The 25,981-nt window shown below is 41.1% G+C and overlaps 1 protein-coding gene across 4 annotated transcripts in view; it reads left to right on the forward strand.

Moving 5' to 3' along the window:
• The window catches only part of ano2b (anoctamin 2b), a 77,914-nt gene that overhangs the window by 7,965 nt on the left and 43,968 nt on the right, over positions 1-25,981 (forward strand). For 2 of the 4 annotated variants that reach the window (XM_014340206.2, XM_005942703.3), the window contains exons 3-10: positions 4,713-5,123; positions 17,092-17,190; positions 17,539-17,690; positions 18,071-18,125; positions 18,221-18,272; positions 21,649-21,704; positions 23,696-23,743; positions 24,401-24,465. In XM_014340206.2, the coding sequence (XP_014195692.1) occupies positions 4,713-5,123; positions 17,092-17,190; positions 17,539-17,690; positions 18,071-18,125; positions 18,221-18,272; positions 21,649-21,704; positions 23,696-23,743; positions 24,401-24,465 (938 nt within the window). Of the gene's footprint in view, positions 1-802; positions 1,165-1,201; positions 2,038-4,712; positions 5,124-17,091; positions 17,191-17,538; positions 17,691-18,070; positions 18,126-18,220; positions 18,273-21,648; positions 21,705-23,695; positions 23,744-24,400; positions 24,466-25,981 lie in introns of those variants that run through there. The other 2 variants (XM_005942704.3, XM_005942705.3) reach the window with 2 other exon arrangements.

Consider the following 25,981-nt stretch of genomic DNA (forward strand, 5'->3'; position numbering starts at 1 on the left):
GGGGGGGGGGTCTACAATACACCCTTTATAATGCTTCAAAACACAGTTCACAGAACATGTACTGATGCAACACAAAAATGTGCTCACTTCTCTTTCTTTTCTTTGCATACCATTTCCTTACACTTGTACGTTAGTCCCTCCATCACACAAACACAAACGCACAAAAAGAAAGAGAAATCGTTCAAATTTAAAATAGAAAAACTGACATGCTGTGAAAAGCACAGATATGCTGCTGGGGCACAAAAGCACTGTTTCAAAAACATTTTGCTGCTTTAATAATGTGAAAACACAGGTCTCCCTGCAAGTTACATCACCGAAGTGTGGAAACAGCCAATGCTGCTCCCTCTCTCCACGCTGCAAAAAGTGTCCATCCTAACCATCTTACCCAAAACTAAAAATGAAAAGTAACAAACACTTTGGGGAGTCCTATATTTTACTGTAAATAAACTTGGTCTTTTTTTCAGGTGGTTGAATGTCATATACACTAAAAAAAAAAAAGAAAAAGAAAAATCTACCCAAAATGCTGATTTTAACTAATAATGTAAAATGTCCACGTAATTTTGTTGGGTACAATAGGTACAATGTAAAATGTAATTTTACATTCAGGTTAAAGATTAAGTATGTAAATAAATTAGTCTTTGAACATAGCGACGTGTATACTCAAAAAAGGGAAAAAATATTCAAATTAAAAAACTCAAATTAACTGAGGGTGATTTTTTTTTTCTTTTTTGAGTATACATGTCGCTATGAGCAGCAAGACCAAAACAACATATTGGAGATGGGCATTTTTTACAGCGTGGGACGCTCCGTGCCAAAAGCGCAGGCAGCGCGCAGGCAGCCTCCAGATCACACAGTTGGATAGATGGGTATCACCAGCATGTGATCAGGCTGCCGATTGCATACGAACTGCCTCATACATCTGACAGACAAAGAAAATAATGAAACCTGAGACACTCGATCCGTCGCTCCACCTGGACTGTCGACTAACTGGAGTGACTTCATGAATCTGATGGGAGGGATGGGAGGGATGATGAATCCGGAGGTATTTTTCTGCCTAAACCGCCAACTTTCACTCCTGCTCTTCTTCTTCTCCCACTACTCCTCCTCTGTGTGTCTTTAAAGCGCAACAGCATGCAGGTCTCCCCGAGTGAAGACAAGATCCCAGTAAGTACAACGACAGCCTCCCCGCACGCCGCTTCTCTTGGTCTTTTGGTCGTGGTCTGGAGTTAGTTTTTACTACACCTCAGTGTTCGTGACATATTTACGACTCTCTATGGTAGCTTTCATATTCGTTTTACAAAGCTCGGCTTTAATTTTTGATTTGAAGTGTTTCTTCATCTACTATATTTACTTGGAACCTATAATTAGTTAATTTGTCCATGGGGCTGCAAGAAACGTAAGACGACACTTTCGATTATACGTGAGAACATCATAATTGGCTATCATATACCACTTTATGATGAGCAGACAGGTGAGGCTCAGTAAAAGGTTTGGCAACCTCCAGGGAAGGTCTTCCCAGGAGTTTTCATTAAGCTCTTAACAGAACAACAACTACCGGGGGATTCTTGGTACTGGTTAAACTAAAGCAACTAAAAATCCCTGCACACCTGTCTCTCTCGCTCTCTGTTATGTGTGAGCAAACACAAGCACTATAGTGAAGCTCCAGGAGCGTGACTGTAGCAGCGTTTGTGTCCTGCAGAGTAGTGCAGACAATATGTATTGTTGTGCGGTTATGCAGTCAAAATAATTGGAGCTTTCGTAAGTAATTTGAGTAATAGTCTATAGACTTTGTACACATGCAGCAAACAGTTTTTGTAATAGCAACTATAGCTGAAGCACAAGAACACCCGAGACATTAGGAACAATGCGCTGGAGTAATTTACACCGTTACACAGGTGTCTGTTGATTAGACCCAAGTCGGTCGGCGCTATACTAACTCAGCTTTTCTTGGGAGTCCGCTCAGCAGCGACTTTTAAAGTTCACACGGAGTGTTGTTGTAAACGAAGTGGAATCTGAAAGTGAAGACACGGCTCAAAGGTGAAATAGGGTCTTTCATCCAGCAGGTGCAGCTAATTAGCTTGATAGAAAGAAACACCTTGAATAAACTACACCGATAAGCTAATCTGGTGAGACTTGGCAATACATGCTTCAGGAACATCTAAACTTGTTTTGACTTGCCTGAGCCATGAAATAAGTCGGTAATGCACACCTTCCTGAATTTACACTCATTCGGTTTGTTCTACCGGGGTTTACATTTATTCAGTACTTGGCGAGATAGACAGGAATTCAAATGTCTAAAAAAGTCCTAGCTGTTTGGTGTGCTGTCTGTTTGGTTAACAACTGGCAAGTTAAAGGTAGCTAAGGGAATTATTATTATTATTATTGTTGTTGTTTTGGTCTTTTTTTTTTAAATTATTTTTTTTAAAGAGTTGCTTCAGTCATTTACTGCAATGTGTTTGCCAGGGGTGTGTCCAGAAGAAGGGCATGGGGTGGCATGACAGGAACTATTTCTGTCATGCTTGTTTCGTTGCCTCTATTCTAATATATATTGCATTAAAATATTATTATTTTTTATTTAGCTTCTAATCACATTGTTTTAAATCATGCTACTCAACAATATATAGAAAAACCATCAGCTGCATCATTAAAGTGATATAGAGTACACATTACTGAACTGGTAATCATGACATCCTCTACTTAGGATGAATTACAGATACTAGTGTTTAAAAAAAATGCACCAATTCAAGAACTGGTTCATTTTATTTACTCAAGTAAAAGTGGAAAATGAGCAGGTTCTGAAATGTACTCTAGAAAAGTTAAAAAGTAGCTCTTTGGAGGATGTTTCTACTACCTATTTAACTCTAGTATCTATTTTTATGCAAAGCAAACTGAATTTTGTCCTATATTAATGTCACATAAAAATAATATTAGTAGACAGGAATACAAATATGATTTCTGTCTAAATTGTAATTCTAATAAAGGTACTCAACTTGAGACAGGTAAGCAGAACATGAGCAGAGAAAAGGAAGGAGAAAAAAAAATAGCTCCATTTTCTGTTGCCTGCATTGTAGAGGGTGACTTTCCCTCTAAACAAGAAAATGAGTAGGGTACAGGTTAAAGTGGGATTCAGCAGGTGGGGGACCCCTAAAATCAGCTGAAATGGCCCAACATCGGAACAAGAATCACAACTCACAATAATTTTTATCGAGAGGTCAAGTAGATTTTCTTAATGTACCTGCTGTGATCAGTTGATTGGGGATACTGAAGCTCTGAGGTTTACTGATCTTTGTGGATATACACCGAATTTAACACGATGTCAGCAGGTGTTTCATGAGTTGTCCTGATTAATCTCCATCCTCTACACTGACAGTATGCTGTTTATGCTGTCTTTATACTCTAGGGCATACAGTTGGCATGAAAGGTGGAATTCAGTTAATGAATCTAAGCATCATCATCATTTAACTAAATTAATCTCTGGTGCCCTTTAAACCATGCCTCATTTTGATTTGCTGCATGTTTCACAATATGAAAACCCCCATAATACCACAAAAACATGAGGACTTGCATGCAAGCTTTAAATTTCCATTCATCAAACACAACTGAGCAGTTCTTACCTTTAAATCTAACTTCTCTTCTTCCTCTCCTGTCCTGTCTTTTTTATCTTTCTCCATTTCTGAGTGAAGTTCACTCTCTTTCTTTTCTCTCACTATGGAAAAAAAGGATAAGGCCTACACTGTTGTCTCAAAGTTGCTCTTGTAATGTAGTTTTCAATCAGCTTTAGTGATATTAAGTATTGGCAAATTCAACAAAATTACTTTCAATAGTGATGCTAGCTTTTTCTAGCTATATCATATCAGATATTTCTAAAAACCAAGCTGTTAAACTTAGCATGTTTTTTCTTTCTTTTCTTTTTTTAGTGTACTAGTCTATTTCATGCTCAAATAGTTTAAAATGTAAGCACTTTGTGATCGTTCATGTGTTACATCTTCTCTCTCCCTTGGTCTCTGTTTTGTCCTGTTTCTGGTCATGGCAGATGGTTACCCCCTCCCTGAGCCTGAATCTACTGGAGGTTTCTTCCTGTTAAAAGTAGTTTTTCCTTCTATTCTCACCAAGTGTTTGCTCATGAGGGATTGTTTGACTGTTGGGGTTTTCTCCAGAATACTCTGGTCTTTACTTTACAGTATAAAGATGACACTCGCTATGATTTGGCGTTATGTGAAAAAACCTGATGTGTATTCAACCGAAGCACAGTGTGTGTGTTTAGGTTAAAGTGTAACAGAGTAATACAACAACATACATTGCATCGCTATACTGCTGTCTGGTAAGAAATCTCCCATCATGCTCAGAGTATAGAGCTTTGCCTCTTGTGTCCTCCATGTTTAGTCTCGCTCTCTGCTTTCCCTCTGTCTAAATAAAGAATAAAACAGCCAAAGGTGAGCTGACTGCCCACTCTGCTGCTGAAGGTTCTCACTTCAGTGTTTTTGAGAACCTGCCAAAAGCCACTTGTGGTTGTGTGCACTGACACTGCAGTAATGTTTAAGTTCATTCAAACACTTATTACATAACTCCACTGCTGCTTAAAGGTGTTGTATGCTCTCTATAACCAGTTTGTATTTGACTGGGATACGCTACAATAATTATTCTAAATCTTTTAGGTTTTTTAATATATAGTGCACCAGTATTGATGTTTGCTTGATATTTATATTTTACAGGTCATGGGATCAACTTCAGGTCCTCATGCCATCGGAGAAGGCCTTTACTTCAGTGACGGCCGACGGAAAGTCGACTATGTTCTGGTCTTTCATCAGCGAAGGCACACCTCGATACGATCTCCTGCTAGTGCCTCCGTTTCACAAGACCGGTTATCTATTGTTTCTAATGGCAACTTTCCTTCAATGGCGGCCTCAGATGTGGCACCAGGTGGAAGTGGTGGTGGTGGTGGAGGCGGCGGCGGAGGCATTCCAGGAGGGGAGGGTGCGGGCGCCAGCGAGGTGTTCATGGAGCTTGGAGGAGCAGGAGATGGCGAGCCAATGGAGCCCGGTGACCATGAGATGCGTCTAATCAGGCAGGAGTTTGAGGCTAACCTACTAGAGGCTGGTTTGGAGATTGAGAGAGACAGAGAGGTGAGTGTGTGTATGGTCATGTTAAGCTTCTTTTATTCTCATTTGCACAACACTGGCTAAATTTAATGCAGTTGACAGGTAGGCTTTAACAGACACTTTCCAAAGACATGTAGTTAGTGGGATTAGGTTAAATGGTCATTCTAAATGGTGTCAGTTGGCGACCTGTCCAGGGGGTACCCTACCTCTCGTCCTATGGTAGTTGGAATAGGCCCCAGCCCCCCTGTGACTCTGATGAGGATAAGCGAAAGTGGAACTGAAAGTGGTATTTTAACAAAGTGGAAGGAAGCAATTGGGAACAACAGCAACTAAGCCACTAAGTGGTATAACACGTAAAATCGCAGAGCTAGGTCAGCCAATGCTGAGGCGAATAGTGCGCAGAGTTCAGGTATATTTAAAAACCATTAGTTTTCATTAAGGCTTGGGCTGGCAAAATCCCATCACCACCTCCTCGCGGTGCCAGCTGGAAACAACGACCCTCGGGAAGTTGGCTAACGGTGAGGGTCCTCGACGTCAGGTGGAGTGACGCGCCGGTCGATGTATTCCACAGTCACATCCCATGCAATGACGTCTCAAAAAGCTAGGGCGTCCCCCGCAGGCGACGCGCGTCGTCCCCGCCTGAACGACGTGAGAAGTGGACAAAGGCTACCTGCGCGGCACCGACAAGTCACCAGCGTGGTCAGAAGCCCAGTGGGAACATCGCCGCCCTTTAACATCAATGTGGGCGTCCACCAAGGCTCGGCACTCTCCCCGCTGCTCTTCATCCTTTGCATGGACACTGCGACGGCGGATCGCCAGTCACCCCATCCCTGGACACTTCTCTACGTCGACGATGTCTTCCTGGCCGATGAATCGCGAATAGAACTGCAATACCAAACGCAGCAGTGGAAGACTCGCCTAGCTGACTTCGGCCTGAGGCTCAACACCAACAAGACCGAATACTTAGAGGCTGGCCCCCAGACCGACGGCACGATCAGCGTCGATGGAGAAGATCTGGCGAAAGTACCTCATTTCAAATACCTCGGATCGATGATCAGCAATGACGGCGATATCCTACTAGATGTACGAGCCAGGATCAACGCAGCGTGGATGAAATGGAGCCAAGTCACCGGCGTCCTGTGTGACCGAAGAATGCCCAATTGCCTCAAGTCAAAGATCTACAAGAGTGTAGTGCGCCCCGTCGCCCTCTATGGATCAGAGTGCTGGCCAGCCACCGCAAAGCACGAACAAGCCCTTCACACGATGGAAATGCGGATGCTGCGATGGTGCCTAGGCCTGACACGATGGGACCACATCATGAACACCGACGTTAGAAAGAGGATGGGAATCGCGCCAATCACTGATAAGATGCAAGAAGCGAGGCTGCGGTGGTACGGACATGTGGTACGGAGCGATGAGAACTCAGTGGTGAGAACAGCACTGCGGCTCAGCCCCCAAGGACGTCGACCTAGAGGCAGACCAAAGCGGAGATGGATGGACCGAATCAAGGACGACGTGAAGAAGATCGAAGCCGATCTGACCGACGCCCTTGACCGACCCAAGTGGAGACGACTTTGCAGAAAAGCGGACCCTGCAACCGAGCGGGAAAAACGCTAGGAGGAAGAAGAAGTTTTCATTAAGGCTTGGAAAAAACAAAAGCTTTGTATTTTATTTTATTATTATTTATTTATTTATTTTTATCCCAAATCCTTGAGAAATAAATGGGATTATAATTTGACACACTAGACTCTGTTTTTGAACACAGGCTAAATTCTATAGCTCCACTGACTTCACAGGCTTTTTGAAGTTGAACCTCTACACAGGATCTGACGTAACACTATCTTGAGCTATTTAAGGTGAGCGCCTACATAAGAGCCTGGCTCAGATAGTAGAAGGAGGTGGGAGAGACTGTGTAACAACAGCAGTTGTACTTTGCTCTAGCAAAATGCTTGTCTTGAGGTTTCTGCTGATTGTACCAAAGTGTTCAACCTTCTTTAATCATCCTGCTGCTGTGGGACAAAACAACAGAAAACCTACATGAGTCATCCCAATTTAGGGCAGCTGCAAAGTGGGTTTGTCTTTAGGGGCTTTAAGTTGGTGATTATATTTTAGCCTAAACCATATTACGATATCGCCAGTTTCTGTCTACTTATGTGAAATTATGAAACTTTATTCCTCTACATAAAATAAATATTTTCATAGGTACTGGTTTAGACACCCCCATGACTCAGGGGTTGGCAATCTCAGTCCACGAGGGCCGGTGTCCCTGCAGGTTTTAGATCTCACCTTGGGTCAACACACCTGAATCACATGATTAGTTCGTTACCGGGGCTCTGGAGAACTTCAGGACATGTTGGCTGTATCCCAATTCAGGGTCTGCAGCCTTAAAGTACGCATTTCAAGGCCGATTACGTCACAGCGGCGCGCCGAAGGCTGTCCCAATTCAAAGGCTGCTCGAAATGCGGCCCTGAAATGCGTCTTTTCCTGAATTTTAAGGCTGTGGCAGTGTAGACTTCGTGGCCCAACATATCCCAGAATGCATAGCGCGGCGGTGGGTGTGGATAATTTTGCCGAAAAAAAACGGCGGATGAGGGGCGGCCGAAGAGTAAACTTTAAGTACTGAATATTATGTCACTTTTATGTGCAAATGTTTAATAACGAAGAACATTAAACATTACTGTTGGCCACATGTCGGCAAAGTTATGTGACATTAGTGACGTTTGTACTAACTTGGTTTTAAAGCCTTTACTTTAAAATATACGCCGTTCAATAGCTGAGCTTAATCTTACAGAGAATGATCAAAGCTCATGTAGAAAGAAACAAACAAATGAACAAAAGATTTTCTCCTTCATCTCTGTCAAACAAAGCTGTATGACACGTTTCCAGCTGTTAGTATCATGGTTGCTAGGCAGCCTAGGCAGCGCAACGGAGGCTAGACCGTCCCATTTCACAAGCCTCGCACTTCCGGCCTTAGTGGTCTTTGAGTACGCGGCCCTTGAGGATCGTTGAGGCTGCGTACTTTAAGGCTGCAGACCCTGAATTGGGATACAGCCGTTGAGGAGCTAATTTAGCCATTTACATCAGCTGTGTTGGTTTGAGGACACATCTAAAACCCGCAGGGACACCAGCCCTCGTGGACTGAGATTGCCCACCCCTGCTCTATGGGCTCCTGAGGTGTGGGGAGGGTAAAAAAAATAACCAAAAAAAAGGGGGGGGGGTGTACAAGGAATTTGCCACTTGAATAAACACACATCAAAATAGAGATGCTTTACAAAATGGAAAGTCAGAATAAATGTCAGCATTGTGGGGAACATGGACAAAATTCATCACTGAAGTTCACCAATAAAAGCAAACAAAAACCTCTAGAACTTAAAGCAGTTTCACGGAAACTTCAGTAACATTGTGGTTTTAGAGAATGGCGGCTTTCTGTGTCAGAAATGGCTTGTATCCAAGGGCAACCCACTGATGCATAACTTGGTGCAAGCTGCACCAAACCTGCAAACCTGAGTGATGGGAGAAAAAAGTCAAGCCTGAGTCATTCAGCCTTCTGCCTTCATCCGTAAATGCCTGCAGAAAGGAAACCTTTAACTGTCAGTGTTTTCTACCATTATAGTCTACTGTGTCTACTAAAAACACAGAGATTGCTCACTGTTGAGCATGGGCTGGAATATAGCCAAATTAGCAGCTCAACAAGTTGAATTTGGTGTGTGCACATTCTACAGCGTTCCCGTACACTGGGCTATGTCTATTTACCACAAGTGATTTCATCACGTCAGATGTTTTGCGACGCACCTTTTGCCACAAGACTTTTGCAAAGTCTTACCTTGTGACTTACCTTTGCTGCTGTTTTCTGGTTACTGGCAGTCTAAATTTTAATTTTAATTTATTGTAATTTAACATATCAGCAACTTGATGCACTGAGGCAGGTAGACCAAACTGAGCATGGGGAAGAAGTGACTTTGAGCATGGCATGGTTGTTGGAAATGGTTGTTTGCGTTGGTGGACCTCTTGCTAAAACCCAGGTATGCATAATCTGTGAATGCACATGTCAAACTTTGGAAACTGATGGGCTGAAGGAGCAGAAAACTGCATTGGCTGCCACTTCTGCTGTCTAAGAACAGGAAACGGTACCTGTTATACAACCTGGTGTGATGAGTTTCAATTATTGCTGTGACATTTTGATCTGAATTTGGCACAAATAAAATGAGGCATGGATCCATCCTGGCTTGTATGAACTGTTTAGGCTAATGGTGGTGGTGTTTTGATATGGTGGGTGTAGTTTCTTGGCAGACCCTAGTACCAACTGAGCATCAAAGCTCAAATGATCTCAAACTAGTTTCTTGAACATTGTACTTAAATGGCTTCCAGCTCTCAATCCCGCAGAGCACCTTTAGGGAATGGTGGATCATATATTATGGATATGCAGCGGAGAAATCTGCAACAACTGTGTGATTCCTATATGTCACTATGAAGCAAAAGGAATATTTAAAACACCTTGTTGAACCATGAAAAACAAAGAAAGTTCTGATGGCAAAAGGGTGTCCAAGCTAGGTAAAAGCAGGGTGTACCTAATAAAATGTCCAGTTAGTGCAGATCCTGTTTGTTTTGAGTCAGCATCCACAGTGGCCTTGATGTTTCATCGGTGCTAAAAGCCTTTAATTCTGGTCACTTTAGCTGACACAGCTGCTGCTCTGACCTCTGCATCGATTTCCTAATTTGGCCTAAAACGGCTAATTTTGTTTTGACACGGACAAATCACTTTCGCTGTCATTGTGTGTTACTGGCGCTAGCTTTTGTGGCTCTGTCCTGCTTTTGTTGTTTGTTTGTGCGTGTGTGTGCGCGCGCATGCATGCATGCTTATGCGTGGCACTTGGCACAACACACGGCCTATGTGCTCTGCCTGCTTGTGGTAATGATGCTCCAGGCTTACTGCCACAAAGTTGTACAAATGCAGTTTTTGTTAAACTTCCGTTTGTCAGTTAATGAGCTTCTGCTGCACTTTGGCTTCAACAAGAGGATTAAATTGTTAAATTTAAGCGATGCTTACTTGTTTCGCTCGTAAAGTAAAAAAAACAAAATAGATTTTTTTTTTTTTTTTTTTTTTTTACACAGCACAAGGCAAAAACAGCATAAATGTCTCATGTACTCTAAAATGTTTTAGAAATAATAGTGTACTGTAGTGTCTAACTACAGGGCTTGTCGTGTGTATGATACCCATTTTGCTGTGTGTGTGTGTGTGTGCGCGCGCGTGTGTGTTGGCTGGCAGCCAGTTGGCAGTGTGTGGAGTCTGCAGGCTAGTATTAATCAGATTGTTGACAGTGTGGCAATGGAGCCTAAGCCAGGATGAGATTAACTGACTGACTGATAGCTCTTTATCTTGTCTCACAGATCTAGGGCTAAAATCTGCCACCGAGAGAAACAAACATCCCAATATCCTTAATTTGAACAAAGTGGGAAGCACTCTGACAAACATAACTGCTCTCCTTCCATCATTGTATAGGCCGCACTGGGTGAGAAGCAGCCTTACAGATATAATAAGTCATGTACCAAAAATCTATTTTCCACTGTACTCTGTGTGCACATAATAAAATCGGGTGAAGCTGTTCAACATTAATCATAGTTAATCAAGTGCATAAAACAGAAGTACAAACTGCACCTCTAACTTAAAATAAAGCAGGTAATTTACAGATGGCCTGCTGGCGTATGTTGGTAGTTAAATGTTTTCCAAAGGCTTTGGAAGACACTTTTATTTTTGAGAGATTAGGGTCAGTGTAAGTGTCTCACTCGACATGGGTAATGATAAATGTCAAATGTCATTTTGCTTGAAATGTTTTAGCATTTTGAAGTTGGTAACATTAGTCTTTTTCCCCCCCATGAGAATCTGATGCGTTTTAAAATGTTACTTTATTTACATCTAAAAGCTTTCTATCTAACATTTGAACGCATTCACAGTCTGATTAACGCATCAGGAGCAACTCACGGCTTGGTATCTTACGCAAGGGTACTTTGGCATGCACACTGGAGCAATCAGGGATTGAACCACCAACTCTGAGATTAGTAGATGGCCTATCTACCTGAGCTACAGCTATTCTTGAGTGAGGTAGTAGGAATAGTTTTTGCTGTTCTGTTTTAAAGATATATACATTGAGCATCACCAGTAGCAAAGTATACTTTTTATATAATAAAAAAAGATGATCCTTATTGTGCCCAACCTGTTTGACTTCAGATTAACTTGATGCTGGTAAAGAAGAGTGACTCAAATGTCAAACTTGTTGATTGTGTCTCAGGATTATTGCGCTGACCTTTGATCTCTTAGGGACATCCTCTTAGAGAACACGCTTAATTAAATCAGAGCAAGATTTTAATTGAAGAAGTAGAGCTGGGACTTGTCAAGATTTCAGTCCATGGGGTTTTTAGAAACATTTTAAACACTTAAATGTTATGTTAGTATTTTTAGATGAAGGCATGGGAACATTAATAATCGGAAAAAATAAGTATGTTCCACTCGTCTTCTAAAACATATTTGTGTTGCTGTGGACTCCATGCTAGGATTCATCCGGCATCTTGCCTTAGTTTTAATTAACCAAAAGAATAACAGCTCTATACTTGTGCTAAACATGCAAACTGCAAACCATACAGTATTTTTATACATGAAACTATTTTTCTTCCATTTTACACCGATACAGTGACTGTGTATTTGGCAGTAAGTGCTGCCAGAAAGCAGCACTATGTAGATAAAAATGTAGCGCCGAAACTGGTGCTCTGCTAATATTTTTGTCCTGTTCTTCCCACGTAGACACTTTGTCAGCAAAGTAATTGCAGCTTCAGTCCATCACCTGTCTGTAACTGAGTATATGCATACACAGTATCAAGTGTATGTTACCTGCATTTTGACTGCGCTCTCCATCTAATACACCAGCAATGTTGTTTTTTTGTTTTTTAAATTATTATTTTTTTAATTGTTTTCAGTGTAAAGGTCAAAAATCCAACAACACTTGTGTGTGCAGAACACCTTGCTAGTCTAGACCTGTGTGTTTCAGAAGTAGGCTAAGGTGTATGAAAACCACCTACTCTGTTCCTAGTGCAAAATGAAAGAAATTGTTTTATTTTATTTTATATGTATATTTTATTTGGTGAATTGCCATGAAAAACACACTGTTTTACGAAATCCAGTATGAATCAGTCTACTGAACAGAATCTGAATCAGTCTAGCATTTTCTGAACCAAAATAACTGTTAAATCCACTCTGTTAATGTTGCAGATGGGCCACACTAATAACTGTTACAGCTTAGCCTCGACTTTAACAGTTATGTTATTGTTAGCCTTAGCAGCTAACCAAAACCGTCATAATGATAATAGACCGCTGATGTGGCTAACACTTAACTACTAATAGTTATATGGGTAACATGAAAGTGTATGACGGCCAGGTTAATGTTAATGAAAAGTGTTTAATACTTAACTGTTTTCAAAACGGGAGCTTTACTCACCTCTCGAAATTTCTCAGTGTTATTTAGTGTTGTCAGCATCAGCTACGGTTAATGGGAATTGAGTTGTGTGTAGGGCTGCTAAATGTCCCGTTTAAGCCGGGACATCCTGTATAATGAGCAAAATTTGTTTGTCCCTTATTCCAACTTAAATAACCCATATATTGACCATTACTTGAAATGTCACTTTCTGACCAACAGATTTGCACTCTTATAAATATCTGATTTGACCACAATTATATCAGACGAGTGATTGTGTCCTGGAGTCGTGACTCTTAAAAAGACGGTGCTGTTTGGTCTGCGCAGCATATTAACCTGGGTAATTGAAGCCTGTATTTACAGTATTTGAATTTTTTTTCTCTTTTGCTTATTTTTCAAAGGAAATACCCATAGGATTTCTGTCATCACTCAATTTATTTTTCTTTATTGTTTTAGATGAGGTATTGATTAAACTTGATTAAACAAAGAAAAAATCTAGCTACCTACAGGTATGATCCGACCACCTAGAGATCTGTAGAAAGTTACTGATGTCATCCTAACACCTAGCTATAGATGCTGTAAAAGATAGACGTACCTTGTGGATTGGAAAATAAAAGTGCCTCAAACCTGCATCTATCTTAAGGCCACCACATAGCTGTGGTTGTAAAAGGACTTCTGGTCCTATATAAATCTGACTTGAGCTCTGTAAACACTTTCTTTATCTTCTGTTGGCTGCTCCCTGTAGGGGACCACAGCAGATCATTTGCCCACGTCTCACCCTCTACTATCCTCCTCTGTCACACCAACCCTCTGCATGTCCTGCTTCATGACATCCATTAACCTCCTCTGAAGTCTTACTCTTTTCCTCCTCTCTGGCAGCTCCATATTCAACATCCTTTGTTCAGTGTATCCACTATATCCCTCCTCTACACCTGTCCAACCATCTCAGCTTTGCCTCTCTAACATTTTCTCTCAAACACTCAACCTGAGCGCTCCGTTTGAAGTACTCATTCTATCTTGTCCATACTGTCACTCCTGATGAAAATGTTAACATCTTTAACTCTGCCACCTCCAGCATTGCCTCCAAATTCCAATCTTGGAATTTCGCCTATGCCCGTGTTTCCGTTTGTTTTTTGTATTTTCTTCGTTTATCTCACTCAACCAGTCCCCCCTCATCTCTCTTGATTTCTCTCCACTTCCTGCTATACTTTTCTTCCCAGCCATCCCATCACCCACCTGATCACCCTCTCATACCCCACCACCCTCCTACCCAAAGACGCCCCCGGCTGCGGCCTAGTTACGCCCCCAACAGAGATAAAGAGCTAATTGGAAATCGCTCTACTAATTAACCTTCTCCAGGCTAAAAGGTATTTATATCATCTGCTTTTTGATGGAGCGATAGCAATGGGAGGAGAGGTTGAGGAGGAGGAAGAGGGAGGAAAGGACTGGGAGACAGATGATAAATGTTGATTAAGCAGGTGAAACAGAATACTGGTGACAGGGGCTACAAAAAAATTTCAAAGGAGCAAGTCGAGATGGAGTACATCGGCAATTCATTGCTTATTTCTCAGTTTTGTGGCAGATGGTCAGTTGTAAGGTTGCAAAATTTTCAGCCATCAGTTTGCTGCTTGACAAACACAGAAAAACCAGGTCAGTGTGGACTGAAACCTGCTGGATTGTTTTGTCCTAAATTGACTTAAGTGTCTGCGTTTTTGATGATGGCAGATGGGGGAAGGGGTGAGGGTAAACCCTTGGGGGTGCAGAGGGACCTCGGGGGAAATGTAGTCTCTGGATACGTGTAGTCTAATTTTGTAAACTTTATCTAACAATAACACAGGCAGTAGAGTTCAACGGTTCTATCAATGGTACTTATGACAAGGATTGCAGTTGATTATGCCAGAAGTGTTTACATTTTTTTTACTTTTAGTACTATGAATATTGTCATGAATCTAAATTTTGATTTAGACAAGAAAAGAAAACTTTCCTGAAATGATTAGACGAATTGTGGGAGTATCAAAGGAGATTGAAAAGGAACTAAAATATAAATCAAGAAATGCCCACAAATATAGGCCAGGCACTGCAGATTGTACAACATGTCTCTTAGGATATTCACCTAATGTTCAGGGGTTTCTTGAAACTCTGAGGTCTATAGTATTTTCAGTGTTGCACAAATGTGGTCTACACACATCATGCAGAGTATCTGATTTAAAGAAAGGAGACAAAGAAAATCTCCTCTCCAAAAAAAGTATGATATGACTTTGTGATTTTGTTTTTGAGGAAAAGGATCTAATATCTGCTAGAAGGAAAAACTGTGTCTGGTGTCAAATATTTTTAGTTGCCGTTTCCCCCTCGACTAAAGATTTCTGGGAATTGCTAAATGCTAATATTTCAAATATTTATTTCAACATACAACTGTTATACAAAAGAGGTGAAAACCATGAGACCATGTTTCACAGGTGTGATAACACAGTTGTCCTGCAGTGGAGTAGCTCCCTTTATCTGAACATAAAACTTCTCATTAAAACAAAAACTTCTATTTTGGTCTCATTCATCCCAATAACAGTCATTGTTTAAGCAGCCATCTGGCTCATCCATGTGATCTTTAGCAAACTGCAGATGGGCAGCAATGTCCTTTTTTGTTTTAATCCTGCCATGCACACCACACATTCAGTGATCTCCCGGTGATGGACTCATAAACTTAAAACAGTAGACCAGTTTTAGTTGCAGGCTTTTGCTTGATTAGACGTTGCTCTGGACTTTAACACCTCTTACTCGTGGAATGATCTTTGCTGATCGACCACCCGTGAGGGGAGTGGTAGTGGTCTTCGATTTCCTTGATTTTTACATTATCTGTCTGTTTGGGATGAATTATGTAACCCTTTTATAGTCTGATAAGCATAAACAACCTCTCAAATGCTCAGAAATGTAAGCTTTTTGCCATGACACATAAACATACTGTGATGTGACGGATCAGTGTGTAACAGGACAGCAACAAGGTGAAAGCACTTCAATTTCACATTCAACTCAGCCTCCTCGTACTTTAGTGAGATAATTTACTTGTGTTTCTTTTAGTTATTTTTCTTCTATTTTGGTCATCTGTAAATGGTAAAAGTACATTTATTTTGTGTGTGTGTGTGCGCGCATATGGATTATTTATAACAAATACATCTTATTAAAGCGAGGTGAATCTCAGGTGCCTTCGCATTCAGCTGTATGCGATGTGTGGGACTAAAGTCTGTGTGGATGTGACAGAGGGAGAGGGATGATAATGAAATAAGAGCAGTAAGAGTGACAGTGAGGCAGTCAATCAGTCAGTGAAACAGTGTCTAGCGGGCAGCACAAGCTACAGTAATATATGTGAGGAGGGGAGGGTGGTGAGGGGGAGTGAAAGATCTCAGGAGAGTAGGAGTCGAGAGGAGAAAGGGAATAGTTTCAGGTTTCTGTCATTTGCCATACCACCTTTCTCTTTTCACTTCCCCCCCTCTTGCAGAACCTAATGGGGGGGTCTAAGGAGGGTAAGGTTACCTGGCTGTCATCCCCCACTGGCTCCGCTTTCATTTCATTTACTCTCTCACTCACACTAAAAACCAGGTCCATCAGGCCTGCTGCAAACAATTTTTTTTTAATTTACTTTTGGAACAAATTTCTTGGAAATGTGTTGCTTCACTTATACTTTCTATTTATATTCAGCCACAGGAATCCAGAAGAAGTTTTGTCATTGCGCTCGTATTCAGGAATTCAATCATGTATCTCTTGGTGCTATTTGAAGCAACCAATTATCAAATTTTGCTAATGCATATTAATATTAATATACTAATTACCGTGTGGGCACTGGAACATGATTCATTAGCAGCTAGATGAGTCAGAATTTCATCTTACATACAATTAATATGTTACATTTGAAGTTGGAGGTAAAAACACAAAAAACAAACCTCCAATGTGTTAGGAACATTCTGCACCAAACTGCAAACGGCTCCAGGCTTTGCTGTAGGAGCACAGGACACATCTATCTTTAATAGATATCAGAGGAATGCTGCTGGCTAAACAGGCTAGCCAAAGCTTTTCGGTAGGTCAGAATGATGGCAAGGATTGGTTGCACCTGGCTTGGATTTGAAAGAAAACTCCGTGTTGAATGCAAAATGTTGAGTTGGCCCTTGCAGATGTCAACTGTAAGGCCTGAAGGGAAAAAGCACTGAGAAGCGAAAATATCAAGTGAGGAGCAGAATGTATTTAGGTCTCTCCTGCTAAAACAAAGTCTGCTGTATTGGATTGCAAAGCAGTATTGGCAGATGGTCTGGTAAGCCATTTTTAAACAGCAGGTACTGTCAGCCAAGCAGTCTGCTGATACATTTCCCCGAGCATAAAAAGTTGAGGGCAATAAAGCATTATTGGTAGAAAACAAGCTCAGTCATGGTAAGTGCTTGTAAACACTGAATCATGGCTAATCAAAACTGTGTTTGGATCTGATTAGCATGTTTAATTTCCCAAATTGCTTACATAAACACAACTGAATGTTTTTGTTTTTTCAGTTAAAGAGCCATGGCCCCAGCTTTACCAGAGTCCACGCACCATGGCCAGTATTATGTCGAGAGGCTGAGTTTCTCAAGATTAGAGTCCCCACCAAGACGGTAAGATCAGAGTACCTCACTGCAGCAGTTTCTTGTTAGGTTGGCAAACAGCTGAAGTTGATATTGTGTCTCTGTAGTTATTTTTTTTCTATATAATGGCTATTACAATAAACTTAAGGGTTGTAACATTTTAAGAAATTAAGTCTAAGACTTTGGTATGCCAGTTTTTTTTTAAATTAAGTTAAAAGTACAGAGACAGTCATATCCATAATTATATTTACACGTGGGGTTATTACTGCAGTGCCACTCAGTGTTAGGTCTTTAATTCTCAGACAGTGTTAAGTTCTTTGGATGTGTGTATCTTACAGGTAGTAACATGGTTAACTCTGTATGTTTTGGTTACCCCAGAGTTATGAAATCAAAGAGGAAACTGGTTTCGGCTCCAGTATGAGCACAGTGTGGAGAACGCTGACCAAGCCTTTCCAGCCTAAAGTACCACATCAAGATCATGGACGCACCAAATTTCTTTCACACTGCTTCTCCAGGGACAAGCTACACTTGTGAGATAAATATGAACACAGATTTATTTTCTATAGAGCCTTATTTTATGGTTTCAGTATAAAATAAGACTAAGTAATGATAAGAAAAACAACTGTCTGGTACCAGGGCTGGTCCTTAGTTGGATCTGACTATGGATGCTATAGTCACAACCTTCTATTAACTTAAACAACAAATGATGTCAAATCATTTATTGTCGAAAAGTCACTACACTTGTTTTTTTGTTTTGTCTTTTTAAACCACAAACTTGTAACGCACAGCCACCTGTTTGGTGTTGTTGCAGGTGTATTTTGTGTTTAAAGTTAAAAAGACTATGTTTTGCAAAAACCTTAGCAGCCCTGCCATAGTGTACCATAGTGTTCATTGGTTGTGTTTCCTTCAGGTACAACATCACATCTAAAGACACTTTCTTTGACAATTCTACAAGGGGCAGAATAGTAAGTCTCTATGTTTACATCACTACCTCCTGTATCATATTTTTTTTTCAAGATTAGTCAATTTTTCCAGTCTAACAAGCTGAAATGTTCCACAGGTTTATGAGATCCTGAGACGGACGGTGTGTGCACGAACCTGTCAAACCATAGGTGAGGGTACAAAGCATTTCATTAGAAGTTTGCTGTGCCTCTGCTTTATCAGTGTTTAAATGTGTATTCCAATAGACTCCAATAGCAGATCTCAAGTGGTTTGCTGAAGGCATCAGTGTCTAATAGAAGTCACTAAGTTATTCACTCATTTTTTTTTTTTTTATTGTCATGTTGCTAGTCTAAAATAGTTTTCAGTATAACTGATCTCATTCACCTGTGCTGGAAAGCAGCAACACTCCTCCGAGCATATCCTTCCCAGCCTCCTGAAATTTGGTCAGCCATTGGTTACTCCCAGAACTAACTCATTTTAGATTATTTCTACACCAGTGCTTCTTACCAGATGGTGTGGAGAGACACACTGGTATGTCTTGAGGAAAGTTTATGTGAATTTATCATTTGCTAGCATAGTGTCAAGCATTTATTTATTTTTTTAATGCAAAAGGAACTGGTGTTCCAGATGACATAAACACTCTCTTCTGCAGATATAAAAACAGGTGTTGCTGGGAATATTGCTTTGCTCTTTAGTGTGCCATTAAAAACCTCTAAACCACTGGTCTACACCAGAGCCTATGACAATAAAACCCTGCTTCAAAATATGTTTGCATTCAATATGGATGTGTAGGTTCTCAGTCATCCAGATCATGGTAATCTAAGGCACTCGGAAGAAACGTGACTGGACTTTCTGTAGGCTTCTACTGCTGCAGATATGTGGATGACACCTGGGTCAAAATCAAAACCAGAGAAGTAGAAGCCTACGCTGTTCACCTCAATTCAGTGGATAGAAACATAAAGTTCACCAGGGAAGACAAGAAGGATAATAGTTTGCCATTTCTGGACTGTGCTGTGCACATTGAGGAGAATGGAAACCTCAACATTGGAAGTTTACCAGAAGCCCACACACAGACCAGTACCCACTCTTTGACTCCACTGCCACCCTCTGGAACACAACATTGGAGTAATCAGAACCCTAGAACACCGGGCTGAAAACATTCCCTGTAAGCCAGAAAGGAAAGAAAAGGAACGCACACATGTAAAGAAAGCTCTTTAAACAGGTGGTTATCCCAATTCATCAAATCTGTAAAGATGCACAGGATAAAGGTCAGACTAGGAAGAAGCAGAATGACAAATGAAACAACATTGTCTTGTCATTGTCCACTTTGGGGTGGCTTACAACACCAACTGTCTGCCAACTTACTAGCCAGTTTTGAGATCCCTCCCCAGACACCTCAACGCCCACTCACATCTTCTGTGACTTGATCTCAATAGGTCACATGATCGGGTGAGCCAAGGTCTCACAATAGTTTCACCTGAAAACTCTGCTGATAATGACCCACACCCTTTTCATACCTTGGCTCATGTGATGAGGCACATAATCAATAGCGGGTCAACGGCCCTCTTAAGGGTTAATCCCACTAGGGATTAAATACTCCACCATTTGGTTTTAGAAATGAAGAAGCTTCTCTGATGAAGGTGAAACATCTTCAAGAAACCTAAAGAAATCCACTGGCTATTCTTTCCAAGCTACCTAGATCTGTATACAATACGTATACAATACTGAGCATTTTGGTTACACCTTTGGTATAACAGCACATTGACTACACCCGTTTTATAGCACCCTTCAAACAGGGTGTAGCAATCAGGCAACATTTATTTGAGTCAATGATGATAAACTAAATAACACCCGAGCATCTCATATTGTCTTGTTCTCTGTTGTGAAAGGTAAAACTATAGATTTGTAGTTAAATGTTATACAGCAATAATTCTTAGTTTAGGAAGAAGAAGGTACTAGAAGGTCGCAGAGCCATGCAAGCTGTTTGTGCACTAGAGAGATAAAGTGACGTTCAAGTGGTTGTCTAAACAATGAGTGCTGTGCTGCATAGTTGGATGACACAGAGATCATTTTCCCAACAACCTATTCCCACCAGGCCGTTCCTAGAAAGGCTGCTCAATAACAATTCCTTTAACCATAGACACCCATAGGGACATTCAGCAGCTAAGTCAATATGTTCAGCCGCACTCTTTGTTTGTGCAATTGTGCGTGACCCATAATTTGTTGAGGTAATCTAGAAAATAAACATGCAAGGCACGCAGATGACGGCTGTCTTAAAGGCTTCATTGTACTTTCATTGGAATTTCCATTTAAAATATATCCACCACTGTTTGTCTGTATGAAACATGAAAGAACTGCATGGTATCAGGTATCCCCTGATTCTTTGTTAGTGCAGCTCTTTCCTGTTTATATAACTGTAGCATTTAATTAGACGCAGATTATGGTTGCATCTGCCTGTCACACTTATAATGCCCATCGGTCCCATATAGATATGCTGATCCCAGTTTCATTTCTAATGTCCACCATATGTCTGGTTGGCTTGCCTATCACAGCAGAAGGTCTCAGCCAGCGGGTACTAATGAAGCTGTAGGGCAAGAAGGGATAAGAAAAATAGAGTTGCATCTTTTTAACCTCTATTTTCTCTCTTCCCCTCCCCCCGCCCACCCAGGCTCACACAATCCCCACACACACACTCTCCCTCTCTGTCTCTGTTGCTTTACTCCATCTCTTCTACAAGTGGGTCATACTTCCCGGGTCAGGCTGAGATTGAAGCAGGGGCCACTGGGAGTTGTGGTTGTTTCTGGCTGGTTGAGTGAGCATTCATGCGTAGGTGTATGTGTGTTGGTCGTGATGTTCATTAATAGCACAGCTAATCGCTGCATAGGTCTGTGTCCCCTTTGAGGCACTGATAATTGATTAGTTAGTTTGATGGAAGAGGTAGTTGTGTATGCCGCATCATGTCATGCATCAGCGTCCACCCCTGACATTGACAGGTAACGGGCAGGCCACGATTTAACGTGTGAAAACTTTCAAGGGCAAAAGACAGAACCAGTCTGTCTGACACTGAAAACCAGACTTTTTAAAATGGTACAGGCTATACAATACGTGTGGGGAAAGAACCATTTTTCTTTTTTATTATTATCCTTTTAGGATTGATTCAACAAATCACATCCTTAAAAAAAAATCGAATCACAAGTATGGAGTGCTGGATATTGGATAAATAAAAGGAGGTGCTCTTTTTCATTGTCTAAAAATTAATTTCCCCTTAGCCTGGAACAGTTATTTTAACCTCAATCCTTAATTCTTTTTCAGTAAAAAATGTGCTTACACACCTCTTTGTAAGTGCCTCAAACACTTCTTTTTTTTAAAAGCCGAGCCAGCTGTTTGAGTTTCTGGTTGAAACCTCACTTGCCTTTCAATGCAAGTAAAAACTGTCGTCTTTTCAGAGGATGCAGTTCACGATGCTTAGCAGGAAAAGGAAACCCCTCATAAATGACACTCAAACTCTCTTGGGGTTGTCTCACGTCTCTGCTCTCTCTCTTTCAGGCATCAGCACATTGATAGCTAAAGGCGTGTATGACGCTGCCTTCCCTCTTCACGATGTAAGTGCAAAGTCCCCTGAGACGCTGATGGTTTTAATGTGTTTTACTAGATTTCAATTTTCAGTGAGTGGAAACATTCTTGGAGTAGAAATTTTACACTCCGACAAATGACGTAGCAAAATACTGACTAGTGCAGGAATTTCTCAAGTTTTGAAATTAACGGGTACATTATAAGGAAGAATTACCTGTTCTGTGTTAATTTTTGATTATCTAATTTTATTTTGTGTGTGATAATTCAATTCAGTTTTGTTTAAACAGCACCAAATGAGAACAACAGTCGCTTTGTATTGTAAAGACCCTACAATGACAGAGAGAAAAGCCCAAAAACATATGACCCCCTTTAAGCTAGCACTTTGCGACGGTGGGAAGGAAGTCTCCAAAAGTTGATTCTGTTCATCTGGACGTAGCGTTTTGTGGAAGAAACGTTTCGTCACTCATCCAAGTGACTTCTTCAGTCTGCAGTCAGCTGAGTCTGAAGAAGTCATTTGGATGAGTGACGAAACGTTTCTTCCACAAAACGCTACGTCCAGATGAACAGAATCAACTTTTAGAGATTTACTTACCTGGATGATTGAACATGCATCAAGAAGTGGGAAGGAAGAACTCTCCTTTAACGGGAAGAAACCTTCAGCAGAACCAGGCTAAGGGAGGGGCAGCTATCTGCTGTGACAGGTTGAGGGTGAGTGGAAGGAAACTGGACAAACATGTACTGAGGAAGAGAGCCAGAATCGAATATCTGATAATTAAATGCTGAGGCAAAAACAAGTGAGTGAGAAAGAAATGCTAAGTGAATCATGGAAAGCCCCAGCAAGCTGTGTCTATTGTAGTGTTTAGTTACACTAAATTCAGGATCACTTGATCCAGCCCCAGCTAAGCTTTAACAAGAGGGAAAGTTTTAAGCCTGAACTTAGAAGACACTCTCTCTGCTTTTAAGTTCAAGCTGGGAGCTGGTTCCACAGAAGAGGGGCCTGAATGCTGAAGACTCTGCCTGTCATTCCACTTTTAAATATCTTAGGAACCAGAAGGAAATCTGGAGCAAAGTGCTCTACTGGGGCCTGAGTATTTAAGACCTTGTTTGTGAGGACAAGGATTTTAAATATAATCCCAGCTTTAACAGTGATTGAAGAGGAACCAGTATGGTGGAAAAAAAGCCGTTTGTAGTCCCTGTCAGTACTCTTGCTGCAGCACTTTGGGTCATTTTTCCTAGAACAAATAAATGCATGGAATAGTTTTTCAGCATCACTCTTAGACAGTATTTCTATTTTTTAAGAGATTGCACAGATGGAAGAAAGAAGTCCTAAATATTAGTTTAATATAATAGATTCCTTACAGTGATACTGGAAGCCAAGGTAATGAGGCCAAGCGGCCATCAGATTTCTAAGATCCTTAGGAGTGAGTCGAATAACCCCAGTTTGATCTGATTTTAGAAGCAGTAAATTAGAGGTTATCCAGTCTTTTTCTTTAAGACATTCCTGCAGCTTAGCTAATTGGCGTGTATCATTTACTTTCATAGATCCCCTGAGTTTCATCTGCATAAAAATGAAAATGTATGTCTAATTATGCTGCCTAAGGGAAGCATGTGTAATAGAATTGGTCCAGCATAGAACCCTGTGGATCTCCATATTTAACCTTAGTGTGTAGAAAAATCCATTTAAATGAACAAATTGGAGTCTATCATGCCTTCTCTGACCTAAAATGATAATTTCAGTTTCTGAAAAGTCTTTGGCTCTAAATTAAAGATGTACACTGGCATGGCCCCGTGGTTTAATCAGCTATAAAACTGACAATAACTCTGACATCTAACTTGATTGATATTAACACTTCAGACAACCTCCTCTTACCACATTATCTGCTCTTAACAACTTCAAATACTGTATTTTGAGTGTTTTTAATTTCTGTATTTCTACATGTTTTCCACAAGTGCACTGTGCTGCCTGTTGTCGTGCGCCTGTGTGCACTCATGCTTTTCATCCTCTCTTCTCACTGCTCAGGGTGACTACAAGGTCATCGGACACCTGGAGGAGAGGAACGACAGACAGGTGCGTTGACTCAGCCTTTCATTCCTGTCACCCCCTTTGTTCCTTTAAGTGATGTGGTACAGCTATGAAAACTGAATGAGTCAAGTCAGCTGTCCAAAACATGTTAACTCCCAGCAACTCAAAAAGGGACCTCCACTTTTCTGAACAACTGAGCTTTAGTTTGCCATCCTCATCTCATATTTAATTAGATTTTCTTCCAACATCTGTCTAACGTGTTTACAAAACTCTCAAAGTGCAAAAAAACAGGATCCGACTCAAATTTCAAAGCAAAATATTAATAGAAAATTGAAATGTGAAAATTGAGAGGATTAGTCTTTATCCTTGTGTTTACTCCAGTTTTTGTAACATGTTCTAGTTCAACCACATACCTTGTTAGATTTTTATCTTTTAAGCACGAGGAGCACCAGGCTTCATAATGCGGTTTTCCTCCTCTCTTACTGCATTTCACTTGGCTGCAGGATAATGTTACTTATACTGCAGCTTGTTGGCTTCATCCACTGAGGTTTAATTCGGCCAATCAGAATGTTACTGCCTACAGATGAGCTCTACCTCTGAGAATCATTTTCAACTTACAACATGACAAAATACGCCCACACCGACTCTCTCCCTCTCTCTCTCCCTCTCCCTTTCTCTCTATTGCTTTGTCTTGTCTGTCAGGTTCTGCATGAAGAGTGGGCTAGATACTCAGCCTTTTACAAGTACCAACCCATTGATCTAGTCAGGTAAAGTAACCACAGCATCAACACGAAGACCTCTGTTTTTCTTTTAATTTAATATGACTCTGCCATACATGATTAGTGAAAGATGTACATGAGGACCTGCCAGGCACGGGAGCTGCCGCCAGTACCCTCAGAGCCCTTCCCCAAACAGCAGCTCAATTCATGTTTATGCCATTCACCTTTATCTACTAAAAAATGCTGTCAAACCTAAAATAAGAATGTCGGCCAGCTAGTGAAATGGTTCTTAAGATATTCACATGCCCATTTGTTCTTTGGCGTTACTAGTCACCATGTGTATACTGGTCATGAATGATTCCTTACTAGCCAAACCACCTTGTAAGACTGACAAATCAAGAATTTATATTTGTTTCAACTGCAAATTTTATATCTCAGCCTGACCCAATATTGACAGACTCAAGAACATAGAGGAGATTCTAGGAGCACAGAAGTTACTCTAGGAGAGCTGGACAGGGCTGTACCCATTAGCAGGACTGGTATGTGCTCAAGGAGGAACAGGATGAGCACTACCAGAGCTACAAAATGACCTCAAGCAGACTTCATACAGGTGGCCTGAAGGCCCGATGTCCCTTGTGCTCACTACCTGGCACTGTGGAGCCCATTTGACATTTACCATAGAACACCAGTCATAGCAGGTCCACTACTTGCACCCTGTGCTTTTCATAGATGAGAGCAGGTTCACCCCGAGCACCTGTGACAGTCGTGGGTTTGTAGAAGCTGTGGAGAATGTAATGCTGCATGCAAGCTCATTTAGTATGCCCTGTTTGGTGGTGGGTCGGTGATGGTCTGGGGAGGCATATATCCATGGAGGAATATCCACAGACCTCGACATGCTGGGTATTGGCACCCTGACTGCCAGTAGATATGGGGATGAAATCCTTTGGCCTGCCGTCAGACCCTACACTGACGGGTTTCACCTAGTGCTCGGCTTCATATGGTGAGAGAATGCAGGCAGTTGCTTGAATATGAAGAAACTGATACCATTCAATGACCCCCGTACTCGCCTGACCTAAATCCAATAGAACACCCAACAGGCTGAGGGCTAAAATACTATGTACTGACACAATTATTGACTCAGCAAAATTACACAGAATGAAGAATGTTGCTTATCTCATTACATGTGGACACATTTGCTTTGTGGTAATAAACCTCTGACAATCAAAACTTGATGCTGCTATTTACTATATATTCTGTTGATTTGTACTTCTAAATAGTATAACTAAATAGTGTAACTAATTATACTATTTTGATTACTCTGCAGTAAGTAGCACAGATTTATCCATTGTTAAGGTTAATTAAGTCCATGTTGGAGTCTTTAGATCTTGCTCAGGCAGAATTTGTACACCAGTCTTTAAGAAGCAACTATTAAAGGCTTTGCAGAGGTAGGAAACACCCTAAATAATAAGAGCATTAGCCCTCTTAATCTATTTTGGGGTCAAACACAGCATCAGGATCCTTACACCTGTTTTACATACTAATTCCGTCTGCTGTGCCCTAACCA

This window comes from Haplochromis burtoni, unplaced genomic scaffold (assembly GCF_018398535.1).
Source record: "Haplochromis burtoni strain Fernald_Lab_line unplaced genomic scaffold, NCSU_Asbu1 Contig_178, whole genome shotgun sequence".
Lineage (NCBI taxonomy): Eukaryota > Metazoa > Chordata > Actinopteri > Cichliformes > Cichlidae > Haplochromis > Haplochromis burtoni.